Source organism: Cariama cristata, unplaced genomic scaffold, assembly GCF_000690535.1.
Source record: "Cariama cristata isolate BGI_N322 unplaced genomic scaffold, ASM69053v1 scaffold17658, whole genome shotgun sequence".
Taxonomy (NCBI): domain Eukaryota; kingdom Metazoa; phylum Chordata; class Aves; order Cariamiformes; family Cariamidae; genus Cariama; species Cariama cristata.
Window position 1 is genome coordinate 3,188 of NW_009630933.1, and position 21,175 is coordinate 24,362.

A 21,175-nucleotide genomic window follows, 5' to 3' on the forward strand; every position below is an offset into this window, starting at 1 on the left:
TAGAAAATGGTTTCCTAAGTATTTGACTTACGTCCTTTATATTACTGGTCAAACTAATTTCTTTTAAGAAACTTAATCTGTCATAATATTTTTAAATTGAGACTCTCTGTTTATTGATATTGTCCTTACATTGAAGAGCAAATGTGTGGTGAACAGTTCGCAGTCGCTGCTCTAATCAGTAAAATAAACTAACGCACATTTACATATTTTTTTCATAATACAATATAAAAGAACAAAAGTACAAAAGTGTAGACTACTTCAAAGCAAAGCGTAAGGCAGTATAATAGTCTCTATTTATATAAACATCACATCACAAAACTTTATCACCAGTGTCTCTTCTCTTATCAGGGTGCTGTTACCTAAAGTACAAGTGTTAAAAGAGGATGAGGCCAGGGAAGAAATCCAAAGAAATCACTCTGCCTGGTAATTTTATGCTCTACAGCAACCAGCAGTAAGAGTGTGAGCTAACATACCCAAAAGCACAGTGCATGGTATCACAGCGTGACTTTCTAAAGCTTGTTAAGGGTAATCTTTAGCTTTTTATGGTATTTCATGAAACTAACTCAGATAATGTAAGTTGTAGTAATTTGTATCAATTTCTAAAGTTTTGTCATTGCATGACCTTTGCTAAGATTAAAAATCAGGGCTTTGGGAACGCTTTTTTAACTACTGCTGTACAGTCTTAATAGCCACTCTCAATTTCCTTCCTTCAGCCGAGCAAAAGATGTAACAATGCCAGCGAAGCTTCCAGTGAATTTTTTCTCCACAAGATCTCCAGTCATTGATCTTTTTCGGGGACAGTTAGACTATGCAGATCACCTTCGTCAGGATTCAGAAATTGTGCTGTATTTCTTCTATGCACCGTGGTGTGGCCAGTCCATCGCAGCAAGAGAAGAAATAGAACAAGTGGCCAGCAGATTGTCAGACCAGGTAACTCCAGAGAAGATACATGAATTTTAAACATGACCTGATAGTTCTTTAGTCTCCAAGGCAATGCTAATTTCTGTCATCCCATGGGAATCAGTTTGACTTGAATACCCACGTTTTAGGGTAACTCAGCCAGTCGTCTTAATTTTAATTTAACATACAGAGTGTTAGAATAAATGGAGAAAACCTGTGATTCCTGCTCAGTTGTCTATTATTTCTGCTCCTGAATGGAGAACTCTGCAAGTTTCTTCTTGTAAAGTGTCCACAGATTTATTCACCTCCCTTCAGACAGAAATTACAAGGAGTTCACTTCCAGTTCCACCATCTTTGGAGAATGGTAATCGTATAAGATTGCAGCCGTAGTACTGCTTTCTAGCAGCTGGTTACCTGCGAACATTTCACAGGTACAGCTGTCCTAAACCTCTGCTCATTGAGCTCCACTCTGCAGAAAAATTTATTAATAAGGACTATGACTAAGTTAATAAATTTGAAGGATTTAGATTAAGAAGCTTAAAAACTAGGAAGAAAAGTGACTAAAAGGATTGCTGTTGCAAAATGACAGAAAACCAAACCCCAAAAAACAATTAAAAAAATCTTGTGTGATAGAGTTAAGAGGAGCAGATATGGAATACTGAATAGAAAAGACACTGAAAATAGCAGATGGAATGGATTGGAAAAAATACATGTTAGATAAAGGTCACAGTAATGTACTTTGTTAGCTATGAATTTTTACCTGCTTTGCAGGTGCTGTTTGTGGCTGTAAATTGCTGGTGGAACCAGGGAAAATGCAGGAAGCAGAAGCATTTCTTTTATTTTCCTGTGATACACTTATACCATCGGAGGTAAGATTTCATATGTACAGTCTGGGGTTTTTATTGTTGTTTTGGGAAACAAGGATATTGTATAAAATGCTGCATCTTGAAAATGTTGTATTTATGGCTATAGTAAATAGTTGTAGAGGAGGAGATTCTGGGTGAAGCTCATCCTGTATGCTGCTTAGGTGTCAGGAAGGGCTGTAAATGTCAGTTAAATGACATGCTGCGCAATTCTTCGTCCTTAAGGCAATTTTCTTTTGCCTGTGCATCCCCTGGAAGTTCTGCCTTCAATGAAAAGTAAAGAATTCAGATTTATATATTTCAATTGTCTGCTTGCTCTGTAGATGGATTATATCAACTGGCCCCAATTTGTGATAGCAATAAAGTATGTACTTAAGGGCTATTGAAGTTAGTGGAATTTAAGACTGTGTTTAAATGGCACTATGTACTGAAAACTTTCTTCTAAATTTGAACTTTACACTCACTTTTTTAATGCTCCAAATGTTGAGATATCATTGTATAAAATGTTATAGAATCTCACTTTTATTTTTTAGTATTTGTATGTATTATGCTTTCTTTTTTTTTTTTTCTCTGTGTGTGAAGCAGAAGGTAAGGAAACACACTTTCTGATGCTAGGTACAATAGAGCTGGGTGCTGTGTAGTTTATCACTTTGTTTCCTTGTGTACTCTGGTCTTGAACTGCAGCTCTCTCCCATTGCAGAGGCTGATTTTGGTTTTTGGGGGGCATTTATGTATTGAGGAGGAACAATCTTGTTCTTTGTCAGCTGAACTTGGAATAGGCACAGATGGCACTGGCATAATTCAAACTGTAATAAACCTGCCCCAGCAATCCCACTTGGAATTACATTGTCTTAAGTTTATTTGATCTTGAAATTACAACACAATAGATGGATGCACTTGGGTATTATCAGTAACCTTAAACAGAGTTGCAACAAGATTACATTCATATTGATACTTCATAAAAACCCCAAAGGGCAATGCACCCCTCATGCCTGAGATAGTAAGCCTCAAATGTTGCGTGCTGGGCATATGACATGTTGAAGCAGTGCGTGTTGCTGTTAAGACAAAGGTTTGTAATAAAGCTGCGTAGGATGTAGAATAATCTAGTGGGCTCTAGAAGACCCCTTTCAAAGCATCTGAATATAGGTATCTCAGTGCAAGTTTGATATTTTTCAGAGTGTCTATATGTATAAATTGTATTTTTAAAATGCATCACATTAAATTCTTCAGTGGGAATGGACTAATTCCTCATGCTTTTTGTGTTTTATTTCATTTTGGACTGTGATACTTTGTCCAACCTAATGATAATAAATCAGATGCAGGATTTCAAGGGGATGAGGAAGGAGCTCTGGAAATTGTAGTCACAAGGCCCAGCCCGTCTTCTGTTTTAGCACTACCTAATGTGGTGTGAGCTGTTTTATCAGACAGCTGGGTGAGAAACTGTAGACTCCCTGAGTCTGTTCATCAGAAGTGCGACTGGGTTCGTCCCTGCTTTATTGAGTGCTACCTGTGAAAGTCTGTGTGAAAATATTGCACCTTTTCAGATTGATACTGTTTGATTTTAAAAAAATCAAGTGAAAATAGTGACATTTTCCTGATCTGTATTTTTAAGTGATGTGTATTTACTTTGAACAAAGCAGAAAGGTCATATAATTCATACCTGTGTTTTACCAACTTCTTTAATGGGACTCAGAGGTGATCTCCATCCCTTTGTCCCCACCAACACACTGCACCTACCCGTAGACACTGCATTAGAGTTGTTGCGATTTCTGCGCTATACTTCAAGTCTGGTAACACAACTCCTCTATCAGTTACAGAAGCCACTGTTAATTGACACAGAGAGCAATTCCGTAGAGGCTGAGCATGCTGTCTATGTAACTCCTGTCTCTGCCACCCCCAGGAGGGACTCTCTCTATTGTTAATTTAAGTCTTAATGTTTTATTATTTTTTTTGGTACTAGTTTTGGACCAATTGAATACAAAGGCCCTATGAGTGCTGTTTATATTGAAAAGTTTGTTCGCCGGGTGATGACACCACTACTCTACATCTCGTCTCGATCAAAATTACTAGATTTCCTCTCAAATTATGAGGTACTTGTCTCTCTTCTCTAGCTTTACCACTGTGGTTCAGAAAGAGTTTGACTTGTTTCACAATTAAATTTGATCTGCTCCAAAGTACTAGTTTATTTCCAGGATCCTGAAACCAATGCCCTGTAAATTTGTTAAAATCATAAAAATATGAAATGACAAATTCATAATGTTGGTTCCCTGTATAGTGACTGTTATGATTTAGGGATGCTCTTGATTTACAATACTTTAGTATGTAGAGACAACAATCAAAGTTGTTACCTCACCAAAAAGTTACATATGAATGAGAAAGGAGAAATCTTTTTGCAGAAATCTTGCAGTCTAAGTTGGGAAAGTATTGGAGAAATATGTAATCATTGCTTTAATTTTTAAAGGAATATTAAACTTTTCTAATAAGATAAGTCTGTTAAGTAAAAATAAATGTGAAATCAGTTGAAATAACCACTTTGTATGCTGTAACTTCATGAATTTAATCCACTGGTACATTGTGTTTTACTAATTTTTGGTCTGTTCAGAGCTGCCAAGATTGGTAGCAATACTAGTGGATTAATAACTTCCAATTAGACAAAATGCGCTTACAACAGAAACATTTATAATCCCTTTATAACTGTTCATTTCTGTAGTGCACAATGGAGAAATACCATAATCTTACTAAATCCCAAGCTATTAGAGCAGAATGGAAAACCTGATCAACAAATTGATGGTGTAGTAGTGGCCAAAACGTGCAAGGGGCTTTCCAGTGTTTCAGAATGAAGCAGAGTTGCTCTTTGAATTAGCACACGTTCTAATGACTGGTTCTGCTGCAGGGTGGAGCATGACCTGTGCTGTTGAAAGAAAGCTGCCACAGCATAGGGGGATGCATACTGGTAGTTACCATGGGTAGGTACTGTGCTGTTTACGCTTCAGTTTATCCCTCAGGAGCTATTCATAGGTTTAGTTTTCCAGTACTTTAAGCGGGGACTGCGAGTCAGGAGTAGTGAGTTGTGTGTCAGTCTCTGATGCTGATACTTTCTGTGATCACAAGTAATTCTATTGTCTTTTCACTGCTTCAGTTTTGCCATTCTAAAACTGGGTTTTTTTTGCCTCCTATAGAGATTTAAAAACAGCCGTGCTTGGTTTTTGGTCTGTGTTATCTGAATTATTTCTTGGTAGTTTGCAAAAGGTAACTAAAAGCTGGCAAAGGGCCTGGAGAAAAAGCCTTAGGAGGAGCAGCTGAGGGAGCTGGGGTTGTTTAGCCTGGAGAAGAGGAGGCTGAGGGGAGACCTGATCGCCCTCTACAACTACCTGAAAGGAGGTTGTAGTGAGGTGGGGGTTGGTCTCTTCTCCCCGGTAACTAGGGATAGGATAAGAGGAAACGGTCTCAAGTTGCGCCAGGGGAGGTTCAGGCTCGACATTAGAAAGAACTTCTTCACTGTTAGAGTTGTTAACCATTGGAACGGGCTCCCCAGGGAGGTGGTGGAGTCACCATCCCTGGAGGTGTTCAAAAAACGTTTGGATGTGGCGCTTCAAGACATGGTTTAGTGGGCATGGTGGCATCAGGTATACGGTTGGACTTGATGATCTTTGAGGTCTCTTCCAACCATAATGATTCTATAATAAGCATAGTGTCATTAAGCTTAAATTTGCTTTACAGTAGGAGGTGCACTTTTGTTGGAAAAAGGCTAAGACAAATTTATGGGGAAACCAGAAAATATTTTTTGTAAATTCTGCTTAGCAATTGAACAAGTATTTTTATTTCTGTATTCAAGCTTCCCCCTTTCCTGTGCTTCCAATTCTGTGGCTCCAAATGCCCAGTCATATTTGGCCTTCATCGGTCTTTTTTCTGAAATGGACTACTTCCCCCTTTCCTGTGCTTCCAATTCTGCGGCTCCAAATGCCCAGTCATATTTGACCTTCATCGGTCTTTTTTCTGAAATGGACTAAGAATAGAGTCTGATCTGTCATGCTGCCCCACAGTCATTTAAGGCTGAGGTTATTTCCCAGACTGTGGAACTAGGTGCTCCCTGTCTTGTCTTTCTAAAGTTAAGCAAGAGGGTAGAAGAGGATACAGCAATAACAGCCAGCTCGTGCAGTAAGATTCATTCAGGGAACAGGGCATTGGCTAGTGCAAGTACAGGTGAGTGCAATAAGAAAAGCAAATGCTGAGTGATCAGGAGCTGGGATACAGAGAAGACCTAAGAAATAGAGAATGGTATATGAAGATGGATGGAGAGGGAAACGTAGTCAGGCACAAAGGAAAGGTTAGTTTTAAACCAGAAATAAACATGTTGTTTCATAATTTTAAACAGTTAGAAATGTGAACGTTTTCTAATATTTTCTATGCAAGTCAAGGAGCTTTATACCTTTTGTAGGGGAAGATACAATCCAGGAGGCGACTCCTGTGTTTAAGAAGTGAAAATGTTTCAGGAGTAGAGTAGGTTGCAGGAAGTGCATGTATGGCACAACCTAACTCCTATTTTGAGAGCCTTGGCTACTGTCTTCCTTTGATTTTTGATATTTTATGTATTAAAAATGTTAATTTTTAGCAGAAGAGAAAGGAGAGAAGACTGTAAAGGATAGATCATTGGGCATTTTGACCACTGCCTGCTGCTTGATCAGGTTTTTGTGATTTCTTCATTGAAAAGCTAATAAATTTGAAGCTCAGAATATTTTCTGAAAGATTTGTCATCCTCAGTATCTAATTTTCAGTCCTATGTTCTGCTAGGGAATGGATTCTGCAAATTACGTTAAGGATATTTACTTTTGACTTGAAAGTTTCAGTTGAAAAGAAGCTCTTTGTAGCCGATCCCTAGACTACACTTAGGCAGTGCCCATTCTGTTCCTTGTACTTTGGTATTAAGGTCTCCCATGTTAAGGAAGCAGTAGGTTGCAGAGCAGTTGCCTGTCACTTGCTGTTGGTCCTTATTATTTTGCTTCTCTGTCCAGTGATAGTACTGTGTGTAATCTGGAGTGTGCAATAGGTTGGTAAGTTATTAGCAGATGAGTGGTTCATTTGCAGGACATCATGTCGAAGCTCTGCTCAGCATGTGTCTTCACACTTAAAAGAGCTATTGCACCCTGCTCTTCTTGTGTCAAGGGCATTTAGTTGTTGCCTGTCAATTTAGTGAGAGCCAGGACTTCAAGCCCATAGTTTTCACTTTCCATCTAATTTGTGAACTTTTTGGTGCTTTAATCTTGCGTTCAAGTTCCAGTAGCCAGCTTGTGACAGAAGAAGCATCTAGCAAAGAACAGGAGCTCTACCCTGTCCATTCACTCTACCCCATCCATTCAGTCAAAATCCATTAAACATGGTAGCATGCCTGAACTAGCAAGTATGTAAAGGTACCAAGATAAACGTTCAAGCATTTTTTGTAAGTTGAACCGCACCAAGAGATACTGAAATCTAGCAGTATTTTATCTTGTATTTAAATATTAATTAGCATGTTTTTATTTTTAAGAAATATTGATGAACAGAATCCAGCTAAATCTAAGAGCTAGTTACATGGTGTTACGTCACTTCCTCAACCAAAGGATGAGTACCGTGAGATGCTGTATTGATCTCACAAGAGGGCGCTCAAACCCCGTGAAAAAAATTATGGTTGACAACTCGAAAGTGAAGATTCTGCATTTTTTGATTCTATTGAAGGTGTGGGTTTGGGGTTTTTTTTGTGGTTGTGGAATGACACTAGTGCAAAGGTAGAACTGGATTAAGAATTAGAATTTAATTTTTGAGAGCTGGGAAAAAAATCCCATTTGGAAAGCAGTTAAAATCTTGGAATGTATAGGAAGATCTATACATCAGGAGAAAGATAAGCAGTTCCTACTGTAACTCCAGCTACCTGTAAGTACCTATAATCAGACTACTCCTTTTTTTTTCTCACTGCAGAGATGTAACAGTCTTATTTTAATCCAAACTGGCATGTCTCATTCCTCATCTGGCTAACCCAGCTACTAGAAATGGCCTCATCCTTCTGAGGCACAGAGGAAGAAAACATGCAGCTTCTGTGTTAGACAGAAAGCTTCATTCACTTATGAAAACTAAATGTGCCCAGGAAGCTCATAATTTTCTATCTTCGGGAGAGATGGGGGAACAGTTGTTCTCTCTGGGAGGTAGCTGGCATGTGTCTTAATGTGGTGTCAGCTTTCTTCTTTGCTCCGTTTGTGTAGAAATGTTTCCTGAGCATTAACCAGCTGCGCAGGATCTGACCCAGAAGTATTTGACTTAGTGGCTTGCTCTTGCGTGGGGTACTGTGGTGCCTATGTTAAATGATGGTGTGAGAATTTGCTTTCAGTTCTGGATACACAATGTTTTTAACATTGTTAGAAAATGAACAGACTTTTACTTGTAAATTTAATTAATCTAATATCAATCAACAGTTTCTTCTTTGTATTTCTACAGTATAGAATTAATGGTATGTAATGGTGGTTCTGTTCCCCAGAGATAATGCATTCCTTTCCTCTTGCTGTTTTCTTTCCTGTATTCACAGATAAAATGAGGCAAGAATTGCCTGCCTGCACAAGTCTGAGATTCTGGGAAAAAAAAATCATCTCCCTTACCTCAATGCAATACAGCCAAAACATAAAAATAAATAAATAGAAATTGGGATAGAAATAACTTAATTGAGTAGTAAAAGCATGTATCTAATTGTAAAAGCTAATCAGTAGCTGTGGGGTTTTTTCTGTTCTCTGTTCCCATTACTTTGCATTTATTGGTCTTTAAATTTCAGAATTCTTTCATCGCACAGTCATTTAATACTATCTTTCTGCAACTCTCCCGAGTCAGCTGAAGTTTCGATGGTTGCCAGTAACATTTGCAAATTTTCTTCCTTACTCTTCTCTTCCTTTTCTAAAGTGTTTATAGAAATGTTGAACTATATGAGCATCAGTACACATCCTGACTGGCTGTCTTTGACTGTGGAAAAACAGTAACTTCTACCTGTGGTTTTCTACCTTTTCTACTAATCTAGAAAAGCACCTTCTATGTTATTTCTTATCACCTTAGTTTATTCCAGTGTGTTTGGTAACTTCTTCTAGGCTTTTGGGGAATTACAGTATGCTGCATTGAGTAATCAGTCATCTGCATGCTTGCTCATTCCTTCAAAGAACTGTGATACACTTGAGGCATGGCTCAGTAATAAAACCATGCTGGCTGTTCTCCAATAAAAATTACTCACCTGAAGATCTCTGTTAATTCTTAAAGTTTCTATGGACTTGCTGTTCTGTAATTGTTGAGATTCTTGTCAAGTCTGTTATTTGTTTGATTTAATTGGCGTCACACATCCTCTAGCATAGATGCCAAGCAAGAAATAGGCTATACTACAATTAATGATTTTGTATTTCCATATATGAGTTTCATTAGGAGATGGTACTAATGACTCATCACTATTGATGTCCTCAGGTTTCTTCCAAAATCTTTCCTACAGACACTTGGCTTGAGACAAGTGCTGAAAATTGTTTAATGGAAAGAAAAGCTCCACTCCAGCAATGCCAATGCTCCTAGTGCGGTGTCTTTATACTGTCACTATGTCATGTTCCAATATTTTATCCTCCACCTTCATATAGCAGCAAGTCATATCCTTTTCAACTGATTATTCCGAACTGCCTGAGTGAAGATGGTTAACCATAACTCCACACAGATGGTTTCCTGGAAGCAACTGATCACTGATAAGAGCTTGAATGTAGATGCCCACATAAACTGTATACAGGTAGCTGTTGCTACACCAGTTATTGATCGTTTTGGAGGTTTCTTACATGAAAGTGGGAGTTGCTACTGTCAAGCTCCTCTTAGCAATACTTGTATTCAGAATTAGGAACCTCTTACATTGAGATATCTCTTCTGTAAGACTTGAATCTCACTTGTACGGGGCAAGATTTCTTGTTAGTTGCTAGCACCTGGAAGCGTTCAATTTTGTTAAAATGAACAGTGTAGTTGGTATTAGCAAGTGAATCTCTTCATTCTGACAGAAGAACAGAAAAATTTGCATGGTTCTTGAGAAGAAATACAGCATTTTAGGCACTTTCCTTGTATGTATAATTGCAGCCTGTAACAGGGAGGAAATTTTAACTATTCTGAGATGATCATTGAAAAGACGTTAATTAACCAGATTACTGATTAGGCATATAGCATTACTAGATATTCTCCCACTATGATTTTTTCTTACTGAAAGAACACTTTCCAAAAAGGTCTCGTGGAAACATCTTATTCTTTGCAATCTGGAAGTCTTACGCTGCTATTAGTGTACAACAGAACTGACAGTCAGAATCAGAACATCACCTTTTTTAATAACTTTATCAATATTTCTAGATCCGACTTTTGGCTTCTTGTCACTTTTTACTGTCACTTTTGACTCTTCTTTCATTGACTATTTGGTGCCATAAGTTTGCTGTGTACAGCAATAGTATTCAGAAATGGTCCTAGGAAATGGGAAATTAGAATTTTGATCATCTTATTTGTTTCCTTATTTTGGTTCACTTGAATGCTTTAAAAGTTTTTTATAAGGGATTGTTTCTTTTTACTGTCTTAATTTGGTACTAGGAGAAAAAGATGAACACTAGTTGCTAACCTGTTTATTGTTTAAAAAAGAATAAATGCTATTCTTTTCCTGTATTTTTTCACTTTTGTTTATATTTTTTTTCTTCTTGACAATTGTTATTGCAGAAATTTCATTAATTGTTTGTATCTCATTTTTATTATTGATAATTTTCTTGAGGTACCTCATAAGGAATCTTTATGAACAAGGGTCCTGCATTCATGAATTCCTGCCTAAAAAGAGCAAGTCATTAGTTGGAATGGGCAATGTTGTTATTGGTGAACATCCTGAGATCGCTATTTCATATTGAATTAATTCAATTTGTATGGCTGGTATGAATAACTGAATTCATATCACTAACGATAGTAACAGGTAAAATATATGTTCATGTTTTAAAAAGAAATAAAAAAATTTATATGTGAAACTCAACAAAAAAAATAAAGCAGCCTCTGAAATACCAAATGGAAATATGTGGGCATATATTTGACCCACAAATGGGTGATTAGTTAGCCTGCAGTCTTTTCCACAGCAATCCCTAGAGTGCTCTTGCTTTGTATACCAGATGCTCTTTCTGTATGCACTGGTGGAACTGGGAAAGAAGTAACACAAAATAACAAGCTTCCTTCACTTACTATGTCCTGAAAGTTTATTAAGCCAATTTGAGTGATACATTAAAAACATAATTAGTAATATTTTTAATGGATTATATTTTGCAAAATTTAAAACCAAAACTTAATTAAAATTTTGGAACAAGAGAAGTCTAAAGACTACACACCTCTCTGTTCCAAGTCAGCTTCTCCCAGATTCTCTTCCTGAATTTAATATGAAGCCATTCAGGGTTCATACCTGGCAAAGTCAATAGGTCTATTTAGGGATGATTCTTTTAAATTTTGAATTGTCCGTTTGGCAGTTTGAAGAACTTTATGGATATGCAGATGGGGTATGGGGCTCTTTCCTTATTTTTGTGCAGCTGGTCTCTCACTGACTCCTGCAGGATATACTGAAAGAATTTACAATGACTGATAGCTTAATGATGGGATGATAAGTTGGCTTAGCAGTTCAAGTATTCACACACAAAATGTATGAATTCATATGTAGTTGCTAATTATTTGCAACATAGCGAACAATTAAACTGTTACTGTTTAAGTTGTTTATACTCTGAAAAATTGCATTTGATATTCCAGTTCTAAAACAAGTCTTTGATGCTTACGGTTCTTATGTTGGTGCTGGAACTGACTCATAAAATAGTTGCAAGGCAAATACTCATTTTTTTAGTGAACTTTAATAGGTAACATGGGAAATAGGCAGTTTGAAGCTTATGCATCTACATCCATAAAAGTAATCTCTCATACATAGGTTTTGAATGACAACTTTTGAACTGATCTCCATTCAGTCTTTTAATATTTAAATTTTTCTTGCAGCATAAAGTGACTGTTCTTCAGTAAACATTGTCTTTTAAAAATCTGTTGTGTTTTACTGTAGGCAAATAATTGCTGCGCCTCATATAGTGATACTTGAAAGTAGCTTAACTAACTCTAATTCTTATTTTTTCAGCCTGGAGTTCTGGGGTATTTTGAGTTCAATGCTTCACCTCAACCACCTGGTTATTTAACATTCTTCACATCAGCATTACATTCATTAAAGAAAGGTAAAAGCTTAAATTTTGTAATTTAAGGCATCTGTGAATGGGTTATGTATATGGGCTTCTGTAGTTTTTTGCAATATTTTGTAATTTGGGACTTAATCCCTTTTGAGTGTTTCTTGATGTTGATCTAATTATAAGACTCTCTTCTATTACAGTGCGAGGATTGCTTACGTAAAAGGTTTATTATGTGATTGGCCATTGTAGAAGAAAGTATATGACAGACTGCTATTCAAGGATACATTATGATACAGTTTCCTCAAAAACCTACATGTGTAGCTGCAACCCATATAGAGCCATAATCAGATTAGCACTTACTTAAGTTGAACCCAAGAGTGTTTGTCTTGTGCACCATTTGAAATGTCAGGTTCAGAGGCATTAGGATGAACTTGGCTTTGTCACTTCTTAGTAACTGAATTCAACAACGAGCTTTGCTGGATGGAGTTACAGAGCTGGTACAAGGTAGCATGATGAGAAGGGCTTTCTCCCCCTGCTGTTTTGCTTTAATAATCTAAAATACAAGAACTCTTGTGTTTAAATATGCAAACTTTGTATATGGTTGGTAGTTTTTGGGGGGTCATAAATTCTGGATAGGACTTTCTTAAAGTTAAGATTAGCACATTTTATGGATATTTGTTCCTGTCAGCAAATGAAGGAAATTGATACCATTGTTCTGATTTTCACTGTGCCACTGACTTGTGTATGATATAGACCCTGTTCTCCTATATTTTGTTCTGTGACTTCCCCATTTATATGTTGGGATAGTTCTTTGCAATGTAAAGATGAGAAGCATTCTATCCTTCTGTGTACGTACTTATAAATACAGAACTACTATAATATGTATGTAAATAATACATATTTACTGTAAATGTACATCATCTAAACAGTCAATGTTCATACCATTTCCTTATATGTATATCTCATCTTGGCTTTTGAGATGCCATAACATGTAGCAAGGTACATCTGTGATACCAGATTCTATATTTAATAAGCAAATCAAGAAATTGGACAATTCAGGTTGACATTCTCTACCTTGAGTGCGGAAGAGGAACGCGTTTGTTCTTGTTGTCTATTCTTGTCTTCTTTCTTCTACCTCACTTAATCATCAATATTGGCAGTTGCTATTCAGTAAGATTTCTGTGCCTTTACACAGCAGTGTTCTGTGTTTTGGTTTGAAGGTGGTGTTCTGAGGCTTTCACGAGAGAAGTTCAATGGGTATAATTGTATTTAAAAATTGAAAATTTGCCCTTTCAGATTACCTTGGAACAATACGCTTTGGAGTGATCACAGATAAACATGTTGCAGAGGAGATCTCACTGGTACATTCAGGCAGCGTGTATTTGCACAGGCATGTCAACACATCTCTTGTAAGTATTGTATTTATGTTGTAGTGACTCTGAGACAGTACATGGAAATTGAAGCTCTATCATAGTAGACCATGAATAAGTGTTTCACAGAGCTTTAGGATACAGGATATTTAAGAGTGATATTTTTGTACAGTAATACACATTTTCATTCTACCAGTAAGCAGCTGTTCAAAACAGTACCTAAGACCTGAGATGATCGTCTCTGTCAAAACCCGAAAAACCCAAGCACCTCAGAAATGACTTACACAAAGACTTTTTGCTAAAGTTTCTACCCCTTTCAGTGGGTCAGATTTAAGAGGCTACTTTGAGGATATGGACAAAGAGATTTTGTAGAGAGGTAGTAGGAATAGTGAAAACTTGCATTTGGGTTTAAAGGTGTGACATTGCACTGATTAGAAAGATCATTGAAATTAATTTAATTGAAAATTTATAGTAACTCTTAATCCATGTGCTTCATTTTTGGAACACTAAGACTGAAAATACTAGCTTTCAGATTTGCTATTTGGCATAGAGACCATATCTATCCACAGTGCTACCAAGAGTGGAAACTCTGTGAAGATAAGTATTGTCATGTGTATTTTATTCAATTCAGACTAGGGAAAACATGGATTTTTCAGGTTAAATTACTGGTAAATACACAAAACTACTTTTGTCTCTGCAAATGATTTAAGATAACTTGCCTTAATTTGTTAAAATGGCCCTAGAAGCTGTGAGCGCTTTTTATTATGCATTTCTTTTCCCCACATTCAGTAATAAGAAATATTATTTTTAAATGTAGTCATGATGTTGGGGTCTTAAAAGACTAATTTAAAATGAGTTAATATGGTGAATGAGTAGTGGGAAAAAGTTTTCTAATACGCCGTAAATCAAGATATGTGATGATACCAACTTAGAGACTGAGCTGTTTCACTTAGAAAGAAAATATATACTAGTCAGAAAAGTAAACATTACAAAGATGTAGTTTAAGAAAGAGGAGCTTCCCTGGTAGAATACTTTTTGCCTGAAAGATTGTGCATGTTACTATGATCTGATGAGCATTTGGAAAGATTTCCCAAAGGGAAAGGGTATATGAAATGCTGAAGCTCGCTGAATAGTGTCATTAAATTTAGAAAGAGAGTTTTAGGCATTATGGTAACAAAACACGCTGTATTTTAGAATTGCATTCATTACTAAACCAAGTGAGGACAAATAATTTTTTTTTTCCCCTCCTTTCAAGATCTATCCAAATGACATCATGAACTATACTGCTGAGAATATTTGCAAGTGGGCTCTAGAAAATCGAGAGATGCTCATACGCTGGCTGAGACCACATGGTGGAAAAAGCCTTCTTCTAAACAATGAGCTGAAGAAAGGACCAGCCCTTCTCATATTTATACCTTACAATCCCTTAGCAGAAATTCACCCTCTCTTAGATGAAGTAAGTGAAATAATTAATTTTTTACTTCAAAAATACTAGAACTTGAGAACTCTAGCCAGGGTTATGAGCTTAATTGTGACAGATACTTCATTTTATTTCACTGTTCCAAGTATTCAGTTTTGTTTAAAAACACTTTTTCTCAAGCCATATTATCACAACTCTCTTACACTGGTTTGCATTCCACACAACATGCTTTTGTCTGCCAGGGTTCTGAGCTTAATTGTGACTTCACACATGTGATACTTCATTTTATTTCACTGTTCCAAGTATTCAGTTTTGTTTAAAAACACTTTTTCTCAAGCCATATTATCACAACTCTCTTACACTGGTTTGCATCCCACACAACATGCTTTTGTCTCATGTCAACAGTTTTTTAGAACAAGCACCTAATTCTTTTCCTTGACTTCCTTCTTTTTGTGGCGAGTGCTGTGTGAGAAATGCAGATCTTTGGTTTTCTGTTCCAGCTGACATAGCTCAAATGAAAGAGCAAGAATGTATTGAGCAGGACTTGTGTTTTGTCCATCCCATTCTATTTCTCCTCTCCTTCTATCTTTCCAGAAGTGGTTATGCAAGGAAGAATGGACCTTTTATTAAACCAGACAGTGTTATCTGAAATATAGCCCAACTGAGAAACTACTCAGAACTAACGTGATTTTTATATCCTGTGCATTCTTCAATTGCCTTCCAATTTTTTTTCCCTCTGCCATTATTTCCATTTCTGAATTGCCTAGGAAGGAGTTTGTGTAGCTGTGCAGTAAATGAGATAGGGAAACTAACTTGGCTGAAAACCAGTTTTTTTTCCCTGGGCTATTTTTCAGCTGGAACCCATTGTCCCATTTAGTATATCACACAGCTACACATGACAGTGGTGATCGCATAGCAGTAGGATAGTATGGAACAAGAAACAAGCATCTGTGGAAGATTAAAAGCAAGGCTAAGTTTTGGTGGCAACACTGACTTACATACATGGCTTCTATGTCCTGGAATGTTTGGTTGCCACAAGGAGGCCTAATTAATATTGTAGTGTCTGAAGCAATGAGATAAAAAATGAAAATAACTTATGATAGAATATGTAGCCAAACTAGAAATAGATGCAATAAAAGCTAGACTGCTGCAAGATAGGGTTGGGGAAATCTTTGTGAAAGACTGGAAAAGAACTGCGATTATTCTTATACTAACCTGTCTTATTTTTGGCAGATTTAATTCAGTGATGCTTGTCACATATTAAACATTCTAGTAATAGGTACCACTTACTTAGATCAAATCAGTGCGACATAAGATGTTCTGTTTCAGATTTCATTCTGCTAAATAGCAGTATTTATCTATTATCAAAATGTGAAATGAGATACCAAATATTCCAGTTGATCTTGTATAGCTTCACTTTGATAGAGAGATATTATGCAACTTGTTTACGATAGGAAGAGATGTTTACTGCAGCCATCCTGTGGGTTTCATTTCAAGCAATGAAACCACTTGACTGTAAGGCAGTTGCGAAGAACAAGGCTGTCAAGTTGTACGTTGAAAGCTCTCAGCACAGTTTTTTCTGATAGTGCTCACTGAAATGAGATTTCTTATCGCATATCTGGTTTTCTGTTCATAATTTCTTCTCATGTTTCTCTACGTAGGTAGCCAAAATCTTCAGGCTAGATTACAGTATGAGGGGTCAAGTTTCTTTTAAGTATTTAATTGAGCGTTTTCAGGATGAGAACATCTAACTGAATTCTTGAAGACTGTAACAAACTGTTGCTATAGACCACATCTTAATACTGATGGTCCTGTGACAAAGCACTCGTCCTAGACGTGATGCTTCAACATCCCTTTGATAATTGTAATGATTCCTATCAAAGTGTTCTTGTGTAACAATGTGTGTATGTTCTATATTTTGATTATGTTTAATGTGTTAGATGAGGGTGAAAGGAAACTTCCTCTTTCATTTTCCTTTCTTGCATGTTCTGTTAGTTATCTCCTAGAAAAGGAATTCTGTCTGTGGTCCATACACATACCTTTTTAGCTGCTTGTTTTCCCTTGGTTATGAAAACCAAAATGGCGATGCAGCACAGGAATGTTTGTACTGACAGGCAGGCTTTTTTTTTTGCCTTTTTTTTTTTTTTGCCTTTTTTCTTTCTTCTCCCAATAAGTCACACTTTACTCTATGCAAAGTACACCTGCAGTATTACAACTACAGGCACATGGCTGGGACAACACTAATATTGCTTCAACGCTGTTAGTGATTGTTACAAACTTTGTACACCACCTATACCAGGAAAAATCTCTATTCCCTTTTCATATGGGAATGTTTTTATTTATTTTCTCTTCATATTGGAAAATAAGGAAAATTCAGTAACTTGTACTGACTAATGCTTCATGTAGTGGGATTTAACCTTAAAATGTAGTGTTATTGCACTGTGATAAATATGATGCAAAGAGGACCTTGAGATCAGTGTAGTGGACTGAAAAAATTTGAAAGTGGCTTTTTGTTGTTCTGTACATTTAGTTCTTACATGCTGAAATATCTGAAAAAATGACGTTTTTATCAAGTTAGAGCCTCCAATTATTTTTTGTAAGAACAAAGAAGAGTAGTCAACTTCATGTTTCTGAAATTCCATCTCTAATTGCATGTATGTTGTTCAATTTGCAACATATAACTGCCTTTGAGTGAACTATGTACAGTTAATCTTGTCTTTTTTTCCCCCGACTTTCTAGATTACCAAAGTGGCCTTGGAATACCACAGCTGTAATAAAAGCCAGGCAGCTGAGCCAGATCTCCAACACTTAGGAGACACTCATTCACCAGCTTTTGATTCCTCTGTACCAGATGCACATATGAAATTATCAGAAACATTTTCAATAACCAAGTACCCATGCTGTAACACAGTGGTGCTTCCACAGTGGCATTCAATATCTAGAACTCACAACGTCTGTGAGCTTTGCATTAACCAGACACTTGGTGTCAAACCAAATAAAGTCCATGTGCCACACTGTAACTTTTTAGAGATAGAAGCAGCTTTGGACTCTTTCTACCTCCAGGAACATACCTTTTTTCAAGTTATATCAAATACCATAGAATGCAGCAATTTCTTAAGTTTCTATAGTCCCTTTAGCTATTACACTGCATGTTGCAGGACGGTAAACAGGCATTTTTTAAGTTTCATTGGTTCTGAGAAGACCATCTTTCAGACCCCCAAAGTAGCATTTTCTTCCCATGGGAAGAAAGGTAAAACCCAACATTCTGTTCCTCACATTGAGGATAGGAATTGTTTTATTCCTGACCTTCGTATTAGTGGCACTAACATTACTGGTCTGAGCTGCAGGACCAACAAAACCTTGAATCTCTATCTACTGGATTCAAATCTTTTTTGGATATACGCAGAGAGACTAGGAGCATCAAGATCTTCTCATCTTAAGGAATTTGCCGCCATTGTTGACCTGAAAGAAGAAGTGCACTATGTCCTGGATCAAAATCAGTCACTTGTTGGATCTACCCTGGGTATAGTATCCACTATACAAATGCTTGAAATAAGAAAATTAAGTTTGCAAGTGAGCTTATGAATGGAAAACTTAATGCCATTTTGAAAAGTGAGATTATAATCAACATTGTGAATTGCAATTTATTCTATTCTAATTTATTTAGTAGTCAACCAAGCAGTAGAATCGTGTTCTAGATGACACAAGAACTAAGTTTCATATACCAAAAGTAATTTGCTTTAAAAGAAGTGAATGCAAAATGTGTGATTCTTGACTGCCTGATGCATTGAAGGAATTGATAAAAGCTAAATTGGATTTGCTTGTGGAAAAAAAAATTACTATGCATCTAACACATTTGATACTCCAGAAGACATTTTTATATTAGTGGTGGTGTTGGTGTTTGCTCAGCTGTTCTGTGTACTAAAATACCCCAGAATTTTGTGAGATACTGCCCACTTAGCAGCAGAGACTAGCCCTTCTTATCCTCTGAAACCAAGTTATAAATTGTTGTAAATTTATTTTGGAAAGTATCTGTGTTTTCAGAGTGCTGCTTTGAAGTGGGTTTGGCCAAACCTGTCAATACTCTATTTCCTGGCTGAATTGGAGGAGAAAAAATCAAAAACAAAAAACCAACCAACCCAACGATCGCAGTTGTGATTTATTTGCAAGTTATTGAATAAGACACAACGTACCTAACCACGTGTATTTACCTGTCATGATGCTGTGCAAAAGCAAGTCAACCTTCAGAAAATGCAGGGTTTTTTAATGTTAGCAGTGCGAGTAAACATGAAAGTAAATTCAGGTGAACATAGTATTAAAATAAATTGTTCAAGAAGGTATATCAATATAATTCTTATAGCATTAACTACATTTCTATTTTGCCATAAATCTTTAAGTACAAAAGTATGCACAACATAGAACGAAAAGCCATGTTCTTACTAAGGATCCCGTCCAGCCCTGTATCCTGTCTCCATCCCAGCCCCCTAGAAGAACACTCTGGAAAAACAAGCAAATACCCTAGTGACCATAAAAAGATGCTTAGGGAAAATTAAGATCAGAGTGAGGAGGTACAGTTTTTCTTCCCCTTTCTGCTCCCAGTACTTTCTGTCTCAAACTTTTTTCAGGTCACAGGATTTCCTGAGCATGAGGAGGGTTTCTCTGCTGAGTAACACTCAGTATATTTCTATTCCAAGTCATTTGAACTTCAGGAAAATTTTTGCTTCTATGTATTTTTGTCAAGCAGTCACTGTGATTTATGTTTGGGTTTTGTGGGTTTTTAAAAATTTCATTTTACTTCCTTAAACCTCTTAACTTTTGGTATTTTAAAATAATGAGAGATTTGTGTTTAATACCTTTAACAGGGTTCAGTTTTTACAGATGGTTTCTAAAAATTCAGGAGTATGTCTTTTAATTAGTCCCCTCTTTTCAGTTATTACTTAACATGCATAGATATTCCAAATCTGGAGATCTAAAAAGAAAAAAACCTGTTTTGGTCTGGTGTGAGAACTTAATGAAATGCTTAATAGTAAATACAAAATTAAATGTTCTGCTCTTTGCATTTTGGAGATAAGCTTGATGATCTGGTATTTTGTCTGTACGTACAAAAATGCCAGTTTTACTTGGGCCTAGTTTTTAGACTGGAAATACCAGCACAAGATGTTTCTATTTAACCAAATAATTATTTTTAGTGTGTTTGATATTATGTCTTTTGTCTTGATTATTGAATACTCTTGTTTTATAATGCCTAGAATAATACTTTATCTAAATTGAAAAGAAGGATACAGTCAATATCTTGCAGCAATTTAGATAACTTGGTCCAGGCGCAGAGTAGTGTAGCTGAAGGTAGTTGAGGGCTTTGGAGCTTGTTTTAAATTTTTACCACTGACCAGCTACTTGTTAAATACCTTAAAACTAAGGAGAAAGGTGAATGAAGAGGAAGGTGGTCACTGCTAAACACAAGGTGGCTGGCCATATTGGCATGGGAATAGCACAGTCCTTAAAGGTCTAAAGCAAAATGAGAATTACAGGGAAAGTAATTAAAAATGAAAGAATAAATGTGGAATTAAGTGGAGCCTTCAGGGTAAGGGACAAATACTTCAGTGCTATATAGAAAGTGAAAAATGGTGAGAGGTTACTATTTATGACTTATCAGGTGTGTGGTTAGATTAGGAGCATAGAGAATTATTGTTATAGGATATTGAATAGTAGAAGCAAGATTAGAGAGTAGTGTGGCAAATAAAATGGCTATAATAAACAAAACAAAAAAAAACAGTTTTATCTTGTTTTCACGTAAGTGGTGGTTACTCAAGAGTTGATACCAAACTATCAAAAATTAATGACATGAAACCAGGTTTGAATTTGTGTTTTCTCTGTAAGGTCTTCTGAATTCCAAAGTAAAAACTGTCAAAATTGTATATTTGTGAAACCAAAATAACTTTGTTACGTATCAATTTCATTTCAGAGAACTTCATTAAAAATTTCAGTATTCTCTACAGTCCCTTGAAAAGGCATCTTGTTGATGACCCTTTGGTCCATTTTCATGAACAGCGTATAATCACTGAAGTGACTACTAATACCTTTCGTGATACCGTGTTTTTGAGTGAAAAGGTACACCTCATTTCTGAAAGTTTCTTGCACATCATTGCTCAAATTTTTGTGGAGGGGATCTTATTCTTTTTTTACATTGATGTGCTTTGCTTATTTGTAACATAAAATATGTTATTTTGTAACAATTCAAAAGTAGGGTTTTTTTTTTAAAAAGGCAATTTGGAATAGTATGATCTTAAGTAAATCTGCAAAAAATCTTCTTCTAGTGTTAAAATAATCAAAAAGTCAGTGCAACTGATTCCCTGACAGGTTTCTGCCACAGTTCAAGGTTTGTTGAGTTTTTGGGGGTGGGGTTTTTTTTTGATGGGGGGGGGAGGG

General features: G+C 36.4%; 1 protein-coding gene across 1 annotated transcript in view; it reads left to right on the plus strand.

The window, feature by feature from the left end:
* Nucleotides 1–680: 680 nt before the first annotated feature.
* TXNDC11 (thioredoxin domain containing 11) overlaps nt 681–21,175 on the plus strand; it is a gene marked incomplete at its 5' end in the record, with an annotated part of 21,588 nt that continues 1,093 nt past the window's right edge. The window contains 8 exons of the mRNA XM_009705765.1: nt 681–930; nt 1,672–1,769; nt 3,724–3,853; nt 11,914–12,007; nt 13,256–13,368; nt 14,585–14,785; nt 17,489–18,272; nt 20,712–20,857. Coding sequence (XP_009704067.1) covers nt 681–930; nt 1,672–1,769; nt 3,724–3,853; nt 11,914–12,007; nt 13,256–13,368; nt 14,585–14,785; nt 17,489–18,272; nt 20,712–20,857 — 1,816 coding nt within the window. The remainder of the gene's footprint in view (nt 931–1,671; nt 1,770–3,723; nt 3,854–11,913; nt 12,008–13,255; nt 13,369–14,584; nt 14,786–17,488; nt 18,273–20,711; nt 20,858–21,175) is intronic.